The sequence below is a fragment of the Pongo pygmaeus genome, chromosome 3, assembly GCF_028885625.2.
Source record: "Pongo pygmaeus isolate AG05252 chromosome 3, NHGRI_mPonPyg2-v2.0_pri, whole genome shotgun sequence".
Taxonomy (NCBI): domain Eukaryota; kingdom Metazoa; phylum Chordata; class Mammalia; order Primates; family Hominidae; genus Pongo; species Pongo pygmaeus.
The window spans coordinates 7260429-7275156 of NC_072376.2; the positions used below are offsets into that span (position 1 = coordinate 7260429).

General features: G+C 47.5%; 1 protein-coding gene across 8 annotated transcripts in view; it reads left to right on the forward strand.

The window, feature by feature from the left end:
• EVC2 (EvC ciliary complex subunit 2) overlaps positions 1–14728 on the forward strand; it is a 155338-nt gene that overhangs the window by 91388 nt on the left and 49222 nt on the right. For all 8 annotated transcript variants that reach the window (XM_063663512.1, XM_054484771.2, XM_063663515.1 and 5 more), the window contains exons 14-16: positions 662–1116; positions 5112–5316; positions 8262–8384. In XM_063663512.1, the coding sequence (XP_063519582.1) occupies positions 662–1116; positions 5112–5316; positions 8262–8384 (783 nt within the window). The remainder of the gene's footprint in view (positions 1–661; positions 1117–5111; positions 5317–8261; positions 8385–14728) is intronic.

A 14728-nucleotide genomic window follows, 5' to 3' on the forward strand; every position in this document is an offset into this window, starting at 1 on the left:
TTAAACAGTAACTTTCTAGATCTGGCACAATGGTTCACAGCTGTAATCCCAGCACTTTAGGGGGCTGAGGTAGGTAGATCACTTGAGGTCAGGAGTTCAAGAGGAGCTCAGCCAAAATGGTGAAACCCCAGCTCTACAAAAAATATAAAAATTAGCTCGGTGTGGTGGTACACACCTGTAATCCCAGCTACTAGGGAGGCTAAGGCAGTAGAATCACTTGAACCTGGGAGGCGGAGGTTGCAATGAGCCAAGATAATGCCACTGCACTCCAGCCTGGGCGACTGAAGGAGATCCTGTCTCAAAAATAATAAATGAATAAAAATAAATTTAAAAAAATAAATTAATTTTTTAAAAAATTAGCCTGGCATCATGGTGCACACACCTGTAATTGCAACTACTTGGGTGTTTGAGGCACAAGAATCGCTTGAACCCAGGAGGTGGGGATTGCAGTGAGCCGAGATCGCACCACTGCACTCCAGCCTGGGCGACAGAGCGAGATTCCATCTCAAAAAAAAAAACAAACCAGAATAACTTTCCAAATGTGAGAGTGTTGGGGAAAAGGCTATAAACATTCTGTGCCTCCTGCAATAAAATTGTTTCAGCCAAAGGGCTGTACCCGCCAAGCCCTGCCCCCACTTAATTTTCTTTTCTGAAACTCCAGCACAGGGAGCAGCGGAGGGAGCAGTTGTCCATCAGCGAGGCCTTCCAAGCGGTTGAGGATGCCGGCCAGTACCTGCGCCAGTGGAGGAGCCTGATGGAGGAGCATGGTGCTGCCCTGGAGGAGCTGCAGGAGCATCTGGACCAGGCCGCCCTGGACGATCTCAGGACCCTGACCCTCTCGCTGTTTGAGAAGGCCACCGACGAGCTGCGGCGCCTGCAGAACTCAGCCATGACCCAGGAGCTGCTCAAGCGCAGCGTGCCCTGGCTCTTCCTGCAGCAGATCCTGGAGGAGCACGGCAAGGAGATGGCTGCGCGGGCTGAGCAGCTGGAGGGGGAGGAGAGGGACAGGGACCAGGAGGGTGTCCAGAGCGTGAGGCAGAGACTGAAGGATGATGCTCCTGAGGCCGCGACAGAGGAGCAGGCGGAGTTGAGACACTGGGAGCACCTGATATTCATGTGAGCGCCCCTGCAGGTCCTAGTCACCGCTCCCCACCCCACTGATGCCGGGGAGATTCCTGTTCTGTGGTTGTGGGGATGACCAAGCATGAGACACCTGGCCCCAGACAAGATTACCAGCGTTAATTAGTCATATAAACTCACGCCCCGGGGGGAGGACCTCGAATGTCATGCAGGACCCTACAAGGATTGAGCAGAGTGCAGAACCAGGCCCATAGGGTTTGTAGTAACAAGAGGATGGGTGGCCCCTGGCTTCCAGGGGAAAATGTGATGGCTTGTCTGAATAATTCCCTGGACTGAATAATTCCAGGGAGCTACTCAGGGATAAATGGGAATGTGCTGGTTCCCTTAATAAGAAGTGTCCCCTGGGGATACCTGGGGAGGGGACATGATCCACAGGAGCAGAGGGGGAAGGGGAGCTTGCGGTTAGGCCATTCCAGGCCCTGCTAGTTTCACCAGGCGTCAAGGCTGCTCATGATCTTGACCTTCGTGTTAGTTCTTCCACCACACTGCATCATCTTTTCACCTGGCCCTTTCATCCCTGGTCCTTTTCTCGGGCTATGTGTCTTTATTATTAATTCAAGAGCCGTGTAATGACTTCCACTTCTGAGTAGGATGCAGTGGACCACACCTAACACTCCTGCTGCAGTAACTAGAAAATAATGGATACGTTTATTTTTAATATTTAGTTTTTTTTTTGTAGAGACGGAGTCTCACCGTGTTGTCCAGGCTGGTCTCAAACTCCTGGGCTTAGGTGATCCTCCTGCCTCAGCCTCTGAAGATAAATTTCACAAGTAATTTTTTAAAGACATGGGAGAGTGGTGGAAACAATGAAGACAAGTTGAAGTCATATTCCAGAGGGGCCAGGGCCCACAGTCCTTTACTTCCCTGAAACATTTGCCAGCTCTTTGTGCCTGCTGGGATTTGGCCTGGCCCAGGAAGGGAGCCTTTTGTGCTGTAATAGAGACCAACAGAGCTTTTGGTGGTTGTTTGGGGCTGGCAACAGATTGGAAACTGGAGGGGCCTCTAACATAGCCAATGTAGAATGAGACATGGGCAATGTAGACCAAAAGACCCAGGACCACCACTTATGTTTGCGCAACTTGTTTAACCTCTCTGGGCCTCAGCTTTCCCACTTGTAAAATGAAGACCACAAAAACTAAATCAAATCATTTAAGGTGCTTTTGGCAGTACATGACACTATCAAGTAGTTTAAATATGAAGACAATGTTTATGTAAGAGCCTGGGCTCATCTTGGACGCTTTAATGGACATAGGATCTGTCCGCAATTTCCTTCCTCCTTTGTAGAAGTTATCTCCTAGAATCTTGCTGGCCTCCATGATTTAATGTCCTTTCCTTTCCTACACAGTTTTCATCCCCAGGGTCCGACCTTGCTACCAGGAAAATAGGTCCCCAGGTGTTTGCAAACATTGATACTATCTTGGTTTGTGTTAAGTGACCTTTGGCCCTTTCCCATCTCTCTCTCTTGTGATTCTGGCCTCATTTATTTTTTAATCCTTGTTAGCTTTTGCTTTCTTGACAAGGAAAACAAGATTCTGTCTTCTCTTAGTCCATAAAAATCAAATCCTTAAATGCCATTTCTTATTCCCATGAATTGCTCTCAACAGTATTTATTCAGCTTAGCCTACATTCCAGAAAATTCTCTTCTCATGTTCAAACTGGCTTTGGACTCTTCGTAGCAAGTGAATTAACTTTGGCATTCCTATTACCAGCTGGTCATTTTCTTCAACTTCATTTGGATTCATTTTGCAGGGAGTGTTACTAAAGCCACTGCTGATTTAGCCATTTAATGGGAAAAAGAGAACTCTCACTTGGCTATCAGAGAAGTGTATGATTTTTTCAAGGGTAAAAGATGATCAACTCACAGTGCACGCAATGTGAGTCTGCTCATATAGTTTGCTTATTTAAGATGCTAAAAGGTTGCAGCCTTTATTTCTGAGGCATTATGCAAAAATGGCTTTGCACAATAGATTTGAAACACATTTTTAGAAGCTTTCCAATTTCAACCAAGATGGGATTGCTGTAAAACTGGTTGGCTAAAGTAGGAATTAATGAGGAATATCTTTGCAAGAGAAAGTGTAGTCTTTGAGCCTTCTTTCGGAAGTTCCTGTCTTGATTTCAAACTCGTTCAGGGCAAAGATCTCGCCTCCTGTATTTCTGTATTCTCTTGGCACTTACGTAACAGAGGATTAAGACAACAGTGCTCAGGGCCGATGTGGTTTGAAAGTGGCAGGAATAATGACTGAGAGTCATCTCAGAGTTGCTTTCACTTTGGATTCGGTGTAATCAGCAAACAGCGGGGCAAAGGCTTTGCACAAGGGAAGGTGCAAGGGGGCTGCTGCAGTTTCCAAAGGTTGCTTTAAAAATCGTTGGGCCCCATGAGGTGAGGAACCCAAGATGGGTGTCACATGACATCGGGTCAGGCCTCAGACTGTTGTCAGCAGAGGGCCCGCGTGGTCTCTGAAGGTCTCATTCTCTTTCCACCAGAGACCTTTCTAGCAGAGCCACAGCCCCATATTCCCACATTGAGATTTGGGTATGGTAAACCTGACTCTGGCCAACCACATTGGGTGTTCTGCTGATAATTCTGAATTTTAAAGCATCAGTCAATGCTGGCTGCATTGACAGAACATTACCAGAACATTCAAACACATCTACAGCTAATCTTTGTTCAATGAATAATTCTGTCCAGACTTTCTGAGCAGATTTCCTCTTACATCTCGTGGGCCAGAACCAGCCCCCTTGAGGCTGAGAAAGCAATTGTGTGGCCATTCTCTCCATTAGAGTGGGCTGTGGGCCTTGCTGGAAAGGAAGAGGGACTGTTCATCCATTTCCTTGTCTGTAATTTGGTGTAAGGAACAGCAATGATGTAGGTCATTGCATTTGTTTCTTAGCACTACCATAACAAAGTACCACAAACGGGGTGGCTTAAAACAACAGAAATATTTTCTTCCACTGTTCTGAAGGCTGGAAGTCCAAGATCAAGGCATTGGCAGAACCATGCTCCCTCTGAAGGCACCAGGGGAGAATCTATTCCATACCTTTTCTTAGCTGCTGGTGTTGCTGGCAATTCTTGGTGTTCATTGGCTTGTAGACATCTCACCCCAATCTCTGCCTCCATGTCAGATGGCCTCTCTGTGTGTTTGTCTCTTTTCTTATAAGGACACCAGTTATATTGCATTAAGGGCCCACTGTGCTCCAATATGGCCTCATCTTAGCTCACTTCTTCTTTTTTTTTTTTTTTTCTTCTTTCTTTTTTCTTTCTTTCTTTCTTTCTTTCTTTATTATTATTATACTTTAAGTTTTAGGGTAAATGTGCAGGTTAGTTACATATGTATACATGTACCAGCTCACTTCTTAATTACATTTGTAAATACCCTATTTCCAAATAAACCAAGATTCACAGGTCCCAGGTTAGGACTTGAATATATCTTTTTAGGAGCCATAATTCAACCCATAACACTAAGTCACTCAGCATGGTTCCCAGCGTGGAATCGATTTTCACTGAATGAGAGCCGTCAATCATTACCCTTTGGAACCGATCATAAGGGACTCTCATTTCCCTGACCTCCCTGAGCTGAGTTTTGTGCGTCTCTCCTCTGTCCATTGGTCCTACATAGAGAATGCTGCTGACCGGGCTCCGCAGACAGCGCTTTGTTTACATGTCTGTTTCTGAAGTGAGACCAGGTTAATTTCAAGGTCATGGGCACTGAAAGGCCTGTTGCCTCCTCAAAGACACCCTCACAGCCTGGCCTCATTCAGCTCTCGTTCTTAGATCCAATACAATGTCCTATGCAGCACGACATGCATTAGGTGCTCAAGGAATGCCTGTGGCAGGAATGCATGATTAAGGAGCCAATGCTTTTTCTGCAGACATGGATTTGAGGAATGAGCTTTACATCTCCGGCTTCATCACTCCAGCCCAGCCCCCAGGCTTTCTCTGTGTAAGAGCATGTCTCTGTTCTTCCTCCCAGGAAGCTCTGCTCCTCAGTCTTCTCCCTGTCTGAAGAGGAGCTGCTCAGGATGAGACAGGAGGTCCATGGCTGCTTTGCTCAGATGGACAGGAGCTTGGCCCTCCCCAAAATCCGGGCCCGAGTTCTGCTGCAGCGATTTCAGACTGCGTGGCGAGAAGCAGAGTTCATGAAGCTGGACCAGGCCCTGGCTGCCCCCGAGCTGCAGGTGAGATGGACCTGTCAGTGGCCTCTCGATTACAGAAGCAGGGCCGTCTCCCAGCTGCTGGCCCTACAGGGTCTGACGTCTTCCCCACCCTGAGCCCATCTCACCTTGTGCTCCCCTATCCTCTCCTCTCTGGCCGCATTGGTGTCCAGCTATTCCAGGAATCTCCAGGGCTGTCCCAACTTTAAAGTCTATAGTGGACACCACTGGTGCTGTGCCCTGATCCTGACGCCTGGGCTGTTGCACCATCCATCAGCAGCCATAAGTGTCAGCCTTGCCCAGCCACAATCTTCTCCTGATGGAAGCTGCCTGGCCTGAGATATTACTCTGTCTCTCCTGCCCCCTCCTCCAGCCACAGCTAATGACTGACTCTGGGTACAAAAGGCCTTTCTATATGGCATAGAGGAGGGATGCTCAACTCAACTCAGGTGGGTCAGGGAAAGAAGGGCTCTTGCACAGGGTCTTAAAGGATGATGAGTGGCAGCTGCCTTTTAATGAGCAGCTATTATGTGCCTGAGGTCAGACAACTCTTTGGTGCAGTTTTTGCTCCAAAGCCCCTAGGGACCAGTTTAGGCCCAACTTTACCTGAGACCACAGTCTTGCTTGGCTCTTCCCTTTCCTGTCCTGTTCCCTTGTTCCCCAACAGGTTGATCCTAAAGAGACCTCCTTCAGGAAACCACGTGCACCTAATCCCTGCCTCAGGCTCTGCTTCTGGGGCTCCCAACATAAGATAAGGGCTTCGAACTTCTGTGTTCTCTGCCACGTATATGCTTTGTAGGCCATTGAGGTCTCAGCTCAAATGCCACCTCTTCCAAGAAGCCTTCCCTGAGCACCTGTCTAAAATTACCCTCTCCCTAGGCATTCTTTATCACATGCTGGGTTTCATGATTTTGTTTATCATTATCTGAAATGTGCTGGTTCCTTGACTTCCCCTTTGTCTGGGCTTCCACTAAAAATAAGCTCCCCGGCCCATTCACCACTCAAGGGTGCTAAGTGCATAGTAGGTGCACAGTAAATTTTGTTGGCTTAAACATCCCACCAGCCAAGCACCAGATGTGTGCAAAACATCGGGGCTTCTCTTAAAGTAATAATAGTTGAGACTGAAAACATATTAAAATCACTGAAGCTTACATGATCTCACCTGAAGTTCACAGCAGTGCTAAGAGGTCAATATGGTGTCCCATTTTACAGATGAGAAAACAGCCCAGCAGAGGAAAAGTGAGTGGCCCTATAGGAGGTAGAGAATTGGGCTGGGAGCTGGTGTTTCCTGACTTTAAACTCACTTCTTTTCCTTTAGAGAAAGAAAAAATCTCAGACATATCCTTTCTTAATATAAACCAGTAGATGCAGAAACAACTTGGAATCTTTGACATTCTTTTAATATATTTTTTTTAAGTACTGTTGTTTTTTTTCCTACTTCTGTTCTTACAAGGATGTGGGAGATACAGAATAAGAGCAAGGAGTAAATTATCAAAAATTTTAAATATTTTTGAACAATGGGGGAAAATAATTTTCACTTCACCGAAGCGAGGGGAGGGAGTCCATGAGCCGCTGGTTCCCCTGCCTTGAAACTGGTGAGTCCCGGCAGGAATGAAGTTTCTGCCTTCAGAGTCCCCCAGGGTGCTTGGTTTTCAGATGGAAATGGCTGTGGCCACTGCCTCAGAGGAGGCAGATGTCATCTTCCCTGTCATGAAGGTGCTCGCTCCGCATTCTGCAGAGGGAAGGCTGGGCCAGCATGGTCAGGCGTTTGCACGGATGGAGCCACAGCTCCCTTCCCTTGCTCAGTCCCGAGATAGCGGCAGAGAAGGTGGCGGGAGAGCCTGCTCTCAGTTTCCTAAGCGCCAAGGCCTGGGGATAAAATTGTTGTTTTAGTCTTCATGTTTTCATCTGTAAAATGGGTGCAATGAGGGTATATGGGGCCAGGTGGAGCAATGTTAGTGGATGCTGAGTACATTCCCCATCACTTGGCCGTTCTCACCCACCTGTTGTGTTACCACCAGGGAACCCTTGCATTTCTTCCCCGCACACCTCTCTTTGATCTAGGCCTGCAAAACAGGTAGTGTCTACGTTTGACCTCATCTGCTGGTGGCCCCCAGGGCTCCCAGACCATTCACGGACATAAGTTTCAAAGGCATTTGCAAACACCAAAGAGATGTGCAAGTCAGATTCGCCACCCTCTTCCTTCAGCCCTTTCTGTGGCCCTCTGAGCTGGGATCCAGGTTCCAACATGACCTCAAGGCTCCCTGTGGCCTGGGCCCTGACCAGACCTGTGCTGGGAAACCTCCCAGGGGAGAGGGAATGTGGGGAGGGGAATCCTGACTTGTAACATTTGCCCATTTCCATGGTGTAAATCCTCCTCCCAAGGCCAGTTTCAGGCTACCGGCTTGACATCACTGCCTAAGAGCTGGGCAGAGATGTGCCCGATGGACTCCCTGCCTGGCCCTCTCTAGGGCTATCCCCTCCCAGCCCCAGCCTATACCCCGGGCTTCCAGGTCCTGTCCGCCAACGTGGCTCTGCTCCTAGTGTCCTTATTTAGTTTCCATGTTTTCAGATTGTTTTCTCCACTGTCATGGAAGCATTGCAAGAACAGGGACCTCATTCATCACATCCCCTTCTCAGAGAGGCTGACAGGTCTGAGGTCCCACAGCTAGTTAGGAGGTGGACACAGCTTAGGTCTGCTGTCTGACTGCAGAGCTGAGGTTCTGCCCACCAGGCTCCCTCTGCTCCCTTTGGTGGGAGGAGCCCACCAGATGGTGTGAAGATCAAAGGCTCTGAAACTGAGCTCCTTCCAGAAGAACATACCTCTCCCCTCTGCTGTCTGGCCTAAGGCAGAGTTTTGCAGTTCTGGGAGCTGCAGAAACTTCTCTTGACCTGCAAAGCCCTGGGGGTGCTGCATGGACTTGCTGGTGATTGCCTTCTTACCAGTGTCTTCCCCAACCTCTCTCCAGCAACAGTCCAAGGTGAGAAAGTCACGGTCGAAGAGTAAAAGCAAGGGAGAGCTTCTGAAGAAGTGCATCGAAGACAAAATTCACCTCTGTGAGGAACAGGCCTCTGAAGATCTGGTGGAAAAGGTCAGTACATCTGCTTCATCCACTGTTTCTCTCTACACACGGCGGGGCTGATAGCTGACATATTTGCAGGCGCACAGAGCCATTAGGGCTGTGCCATCCATTTCCACCCAACCACTCACTCACTCAGGTACTATGGTAAGAAAGAGTTGGAAGACCCTCCCCCTGGGCCTTTCCCCTGTGCATTCTGCTTGGAACCCTCTCCCTCCAATTCTCAGTCTGGGGATCTCACCGGATCCTTCAGGCTTCACCTCGGGTGCTGCCTCCACTGGCTGAGTCACTTGCTGTATTTGGGCCTGGTTCTATCCTGGGGCGTGTGCATCTGCCATTTCACCTCCATCACATTCTTTTTCTCTCTCACACTCTCTTCCGTGCTCCCACAAACTCACTGGGCTCTCCCTTCAGCCCCATTTTTTTGTTTGTTTGTTTTTTGTTTTTTTGAAATGGAGTCTTACTGTGTCACCCAGGCTGGAGTGCAGTGGTGTGATCTCGGCTCACTGCAACCTCCGCCTCCCGGGTTCAAGTGATTCTCCCACTTCAGCCTTCCGAGTAGCTGGGATTACAGGTGCCCGCCATCACACCCAGCTAATTTTTATATTTTTAGTAGACATGTGGTTTCACCATGTTGGCCAGATTGGTCTCGAACTCCGGACTTCAGGTGATCCGCCCACCTCAGCTTCCCAAAGTGCTGGGATTACAGGCGTGAGCCACTGTGCCTGGCCCAGCCCCATTTCGTATGTGATGTTCTAGCACACACCACACAGTCTCCTAGGATGCTTTAATCTGTATTCTTCTGTTTTTGTGGAATTACTTTTCCGCCTCTATTTACCTGGATAAATAACTTGTGTCCTTGCTGTCCTGAGGTGTTCCCTCAGCTCTTGGATGTCTCCCCTTCCAAGAAGCCTTCCCTGAACACCCTAGATTTTCCCACTCATTCCACCCCACTTCCAACTCTTCCTTACCATAGTACCTATCACATGGTTAATTTGTTCCACAAGTATTTTGGGGAGGCAACAGTGTCCCAGGCACTGTGTCAGTTAACTCTGGGGTTGCAGCAGTGACTGAGGCAGCCCTGGTCCCTGCTTTCCAGTAGAGGAGAGCCCTTTCTAGTTGGGGGAAATGGATGATAAACGCTTAAAATGATATACTGTCATCAGTGCTATTAAGGAAAGAAATTAGATAATGTGACCTTACAGGTGAAGTAGGCTGGCAGCGGGGTGGACTGTAGGTAGGAGAGGAGGCAAGGTCTCCTCTGCAAAGGTGCTGCTTAAGAGTAGATGCTATGTGACCGCAGCCTGGGTGTCTGTCTGCCTTCCCCAGCACCCTGCAAAGGGTGGATTCCCAACAGGAATATGTTCAGTGAATGAATGTATGAAGCCATGCTTTAGAGCTGCTGTTTTTGTTCTTACCTTCCATCTATCTCCTTTTTCTAGCTTTTTTGCTTGTTTTTATGTTAGTGCCGGTGTATTTCTCAGAACACAAATGCACGATCTGGCCAAGAGCCACAGAAACTGCTCTGGGTTCAGTGTCTCCCATCAGGTGTGTCCAGGTTGTTGATGTCTTAAGGGATCCAGGAAGTGGCAACCCTATTCTCACCCAGGTTCTATATGAAATTGAACAGTAAGACAAAGATTAGGCAGACAGAGGCAAAATGTCATCTTCCCTATTGTTAAAGGCTAATAATTCAAGAGATATACATCAATATGGGAGCCAGTGGGATTGCTAAAGTACCTGAGAATTAAACAAACTCCATCACTCAATCACAGTATCACTAGGGGGTTCCTTGTGGGGGGCAGCCTACCCCTAGGGAAGCAGAGCAGAAGTTGGGGTCCCAAAGAGAAGCGAGAGAGGTAAGCCAAGCTGTCCCAGTTTATTCCCAGTTTACAGCAAGAAGAGGAGAGAGCTGGAGAGAGGTCGGGTCATGTGCACATTGAGCTCCTGGCACAGGGAGGAAATAGCCACACTTGGGGGTAGAGGGAGCATTTCCCTGAGTACCGGCTGCTTTCTGATCCTCCGTAAGAGGTGACAACCCACTGTTGTCAGAGAAGAGCTGCTGGTGAAGGGAAAGCTGGGGTTTGGTTTGGCAGAGGGAATGGGTATCCTGGACTGTGCTGGAGGCCACAGAGGGAACCCAGAGGGTTGAAGCCCTGTGACAAGGCTGCTTTACTGGAGTGCTGGGTCATGGCCGGTGGATGGGGGAGCAGCCCTGTGGAGGAACCTGCTCAAAGGCCAGGCTGAGAAAGATAAGGGCCATCTCACCAGCACCCTTGGAGCAGAGTCACAGGATGAATGTCTGAGCGAGAAGGTGATGCAGAGGTGGTAACTCATGGGGACATCAGGTGCAGACTGCACCGGTCCCACCCAGTGGCTCAAGGCTGGACCTCAACATCCTCCATAACCCCTCCCTGGCCCCTACCTCGTCTCCCCCTGCTCTGTCTCATAATTCTTTCTTTCTTTCTTTTTTTTTTTTGAGACAGAGTCTCCCTCTGTCACCCAGGCTGGAGTGCAGTGGCACAATCTCGGCTCACTGCAAGCTCTGCCTCCTGGGTTCACGCCATTCTCCTGCCTCAGCCTCCCAAGTAGCTGGGACTATAGGCGCCGGCCACTACGCCTGGCTAATTTTTTGTATTTTTAGTAGAGACGGGGTTTCACCGCGTTAGCCAGGATGGTCTGGATCTCCTGACCTCGTGATCCGCCCGTCTCAGCCTCCCAAAGTGCTGGGATTACAGACGTGGGCCACCGTGCCTGGCCTCTCATAATTATTTCAAATCCATCTCCTCTGTTTCCAGCCTTGCCTAGCACCGTTTTTGCCTAGATACATGCAGCAGGCTCCTTACTGTTTCCTGTTTGTTCCCCCTTCCTTCCAATTAATTCTTCTTGCAGCAGGGAGCATCCTCTTCCTAAAGCCCAGCCCTAATCCCTTACGGATCCTGAACCAGCAGACCCATCTCCTTTTTGGCCAAAACTAGTCATTTTAATGGAAGGAACTAAGCACATTCCTTCCTGTAGTTTTTTCTTTTTCTTTTTTTAAAACCATGTCAACCTGAAATAATTGAAAGAATCAGAACCCAGTTTTCGAGAGTTTATCCAAGAGAAAACCTGGGAATTGCCGTCTGGGAAATACAGACTGCAAAGAAATGGGGTCAGCACTCTAAAGCTAAAAGTTAAGGTCTTGCTTGTATAAGAATAAAATAAAGAGATTTAACAGGATTACAACATTTTCTACACAAGGCTAGTTTATAAGTTACAACAGTTTAATTAGTTACGGTTTGTTTTCTTTTCTGTATGGCTTGTTTTCATTTCCTTTCCAATTTAAAAGAGTATATTTAACATTCCGTCTTGGCAAATGTGATAGCCATGAAGTCTGTGTGAGAGAAGAGGGAAGTTAATCTGTAAGGAAGATCAACAGTGCAGAGGGAAGGGGTCTTTTCTGGCACCCTCTAGTCATTTACAGCATTTTACAAAATAATGTAGTCTGGGAAGAGGGCTAATCTGTAATCAGAGAAACAAAAGTTCAGCTGCTTAGGTTACAGCTGCCTGTCACATGACTCAGGCCCTATAATCATATTCCTTTAAGGCACCCAATAATTTAAAATTTCTGTAACTTAGGTTTCAAATTACTTATTTTCACAACCATTTACATTTTCTCTTGGTGGTAAGTATAGAATATTGTTTTCCTTGCCTTTTAGTTTTTTTCTCTTTGTTTTTGCCCTGTTCAGGATTTTTGTTTTATTTAGACATTTTCAGTGCTTTATATCTCACATTACCACTTTTCTTTCTTAGTTTCTTTCAATTATTCTTTAGTTTTTAATTCCAGTACTGAGCATTATTACTGAAAATACCTTAACCTCATTCATTTTGTTTGTCACCCATGGTCCTTTAGAAGTTTGTTACTCTCCCAGGCCTCTGCTTTCATCATAGTGTATAAAAGAGGGCTCTGTGTATAATTAAATAGGCTTAGTACACTGTACTAATATGACATAATGATACTAAAAGAAAAACTGTTTCTAGTCTCTATCAAATTCCTGTCAGATACCAGTCTTACAGCTGATGCTCTTCATGAGCATGAATCTCCATACTCATCACATTGCTGCAAGAATGGCATCTTGAAGTCCATTCTAAGCTCAGAAAGGTTAGTGCCCAGCCCAGGGTCCACCACCAGGCATGTGATGGGACCTGGTCTGCCTCAGCCCTCTGTGCAGTGTCTCCTAGTTCACACTGGCATCCTGGTCCCATGTAACATACTAGTTACCACTTCTTCCATAACATGAACAAGGGATCCAAGGCAGATGGGGAAGAGACATCTGAGGATCTCCATGCTGCAGAGGGTACACACAATGACAGCCTGCCTTGGGAATCCTTGTGTACTGGGCCACCTTATCCAGTTGACACATGAGGGACAGCATCACCGGGGGCTGTGTGACTTGTTCAGGACCATCCAGCTAATGGGTTGTGACCCTTGCAACTCAAAGCCATGTCCATTTGGATAGGAAACCTGGGTCTTTCCAGCTCACCCATCCTAGTCTACTTGCCACACATTCATAGACACCTAAGGAAGTTCCACAAGAGGCATTTGGCAAAAAAAAAAAAAAAAAGAAAGAAAGAAAAGGAAAAAGGAGGAAGACATAAGACACTGACCAAGAAGAACACGGTGCAAGAGTAAAGACCAGCTGAACCAGGCAGGTGAGCCCAGCAGGTGAGCCTGGGAGGTAAGCAGAGGCCTTCAAGGGATGGGGAGGTGAAGGGAGCTGGAGGTCTGCGATTCCCTGAGCCTGTCTTGGCACCCTCCCCTGCCCTGAGCTCATGTCTGTGGTTTACATTTGGGGCAGACCTTTGTCCTACCTCCCAGCCCACATGTACAAGCCAGACCCTTCACCTGGTCCTGGGCTGAAGACACAGCCATCTGCTCCAGCACTGGAGGAAGGACTGGCCAGTTGTTGCTCTCCAAGGTGTTTTCAAGGGTGATTTAGATTTCGTTTTTGTCTTATGCACTGATTGAAGAACTTACCTCCCTTCCTAAAATGTGATGACATTTTAATAAGAATGGTGCCTACTTCCTTTGTTTGCATTTTAGTGCCAGGCACCTTGCTAGACACTGTATATGTGTGTATGTGTATGTATTAATATATGCATACAATAGAGGTATATGTATGTGTGTGTGTGTACATATGAGCCATCCACATGTGAGTTCTACATATGAGTACCTATATGTATGTCCATAGTCCATATATATGCTAGTGAGGTGTACTGAGAGCTACGTGCTTTCCATCTATCCAATCTAATCCTCACACAGCCCGTAACAGAAGTGCCACTGTCATTGCTCTATGAGAGATAAGGACTTTGAGGCACAGGGAGGTGAAGTGACTCCAAGGTCACGACTGGTCTTCAGACCCTGCATTCTTGCTGCTATGCTGACCTGTGCTTTGTTCATTATATGCTTTACCCTTCCCAACTTTCACCACAAGTAAGAACCATCAACATCCCTGTTGTATGGACGTGGAAACTGAGTCTCAGAGATGTTAGTGACTTCGGCCAGGTTCCTTTATGTAGCCGGGCAGTGGCAGACCTGGCATGAGAAGCAGAAGCTCTCTGTGCTGTGTCACTGTCATGCCACCTCCTGACCACATGCCCTGATCAGAACTGTCAAAGAATGTTTTCACCAAACAGTGGCGGTTGTTTCCCAGTTTCACAATGCAGGGTGAGCGTGCCTTGGCTCCTGCATCTGTGAAATGCAGCTTTTGACAATGATAGCCCACTAGTTACAGGGCTTTTGTGAGGTGCCTTTTAACTTTGGAGTGGGCTGCAGTGCTCGTCTTCTTTCCCACTAATGGAGCAGCTCCACATGCTACATGATCCAGGCCTCACAAAGAAAGGCAGACACGAGGCATTTGTCATCTGTGACCTTTTCGTGACAGTCCATCTTCATAGTCGACCATTTCATTGTGGCAGGTGCCAAGAGAATAGACACTCTTGAGTTGACAGCTTTGATGTTCCTCCCGAATTTGATCGATTACATCTCTTAGCACTTGCATGGCGGTTGTTCAGATGTTTTATTTGCAGGATAATTGCAGAGGGAAAAATGACAGCTCTCGTTCTGTGAATCCCACAACTAAGAGTTGCTTGATCATGATACTAATCATGGTTTTCCAGAGAAACAGGACCCATAGCAGATAGATAGATAGATAGGGAGGTAAGTGGGTAGATAGATAGGAGGAGATTTTTTTCAGATTTATTCAGGGAATTGGAACATGCAATTATACAGGCTGAGAAGGTCCACTGTCTGCCATCTGGAGGCTACGGAACCCGCAAACCTGGTGGTATAATTCAGTCTCAAGGCCTGAGAACTA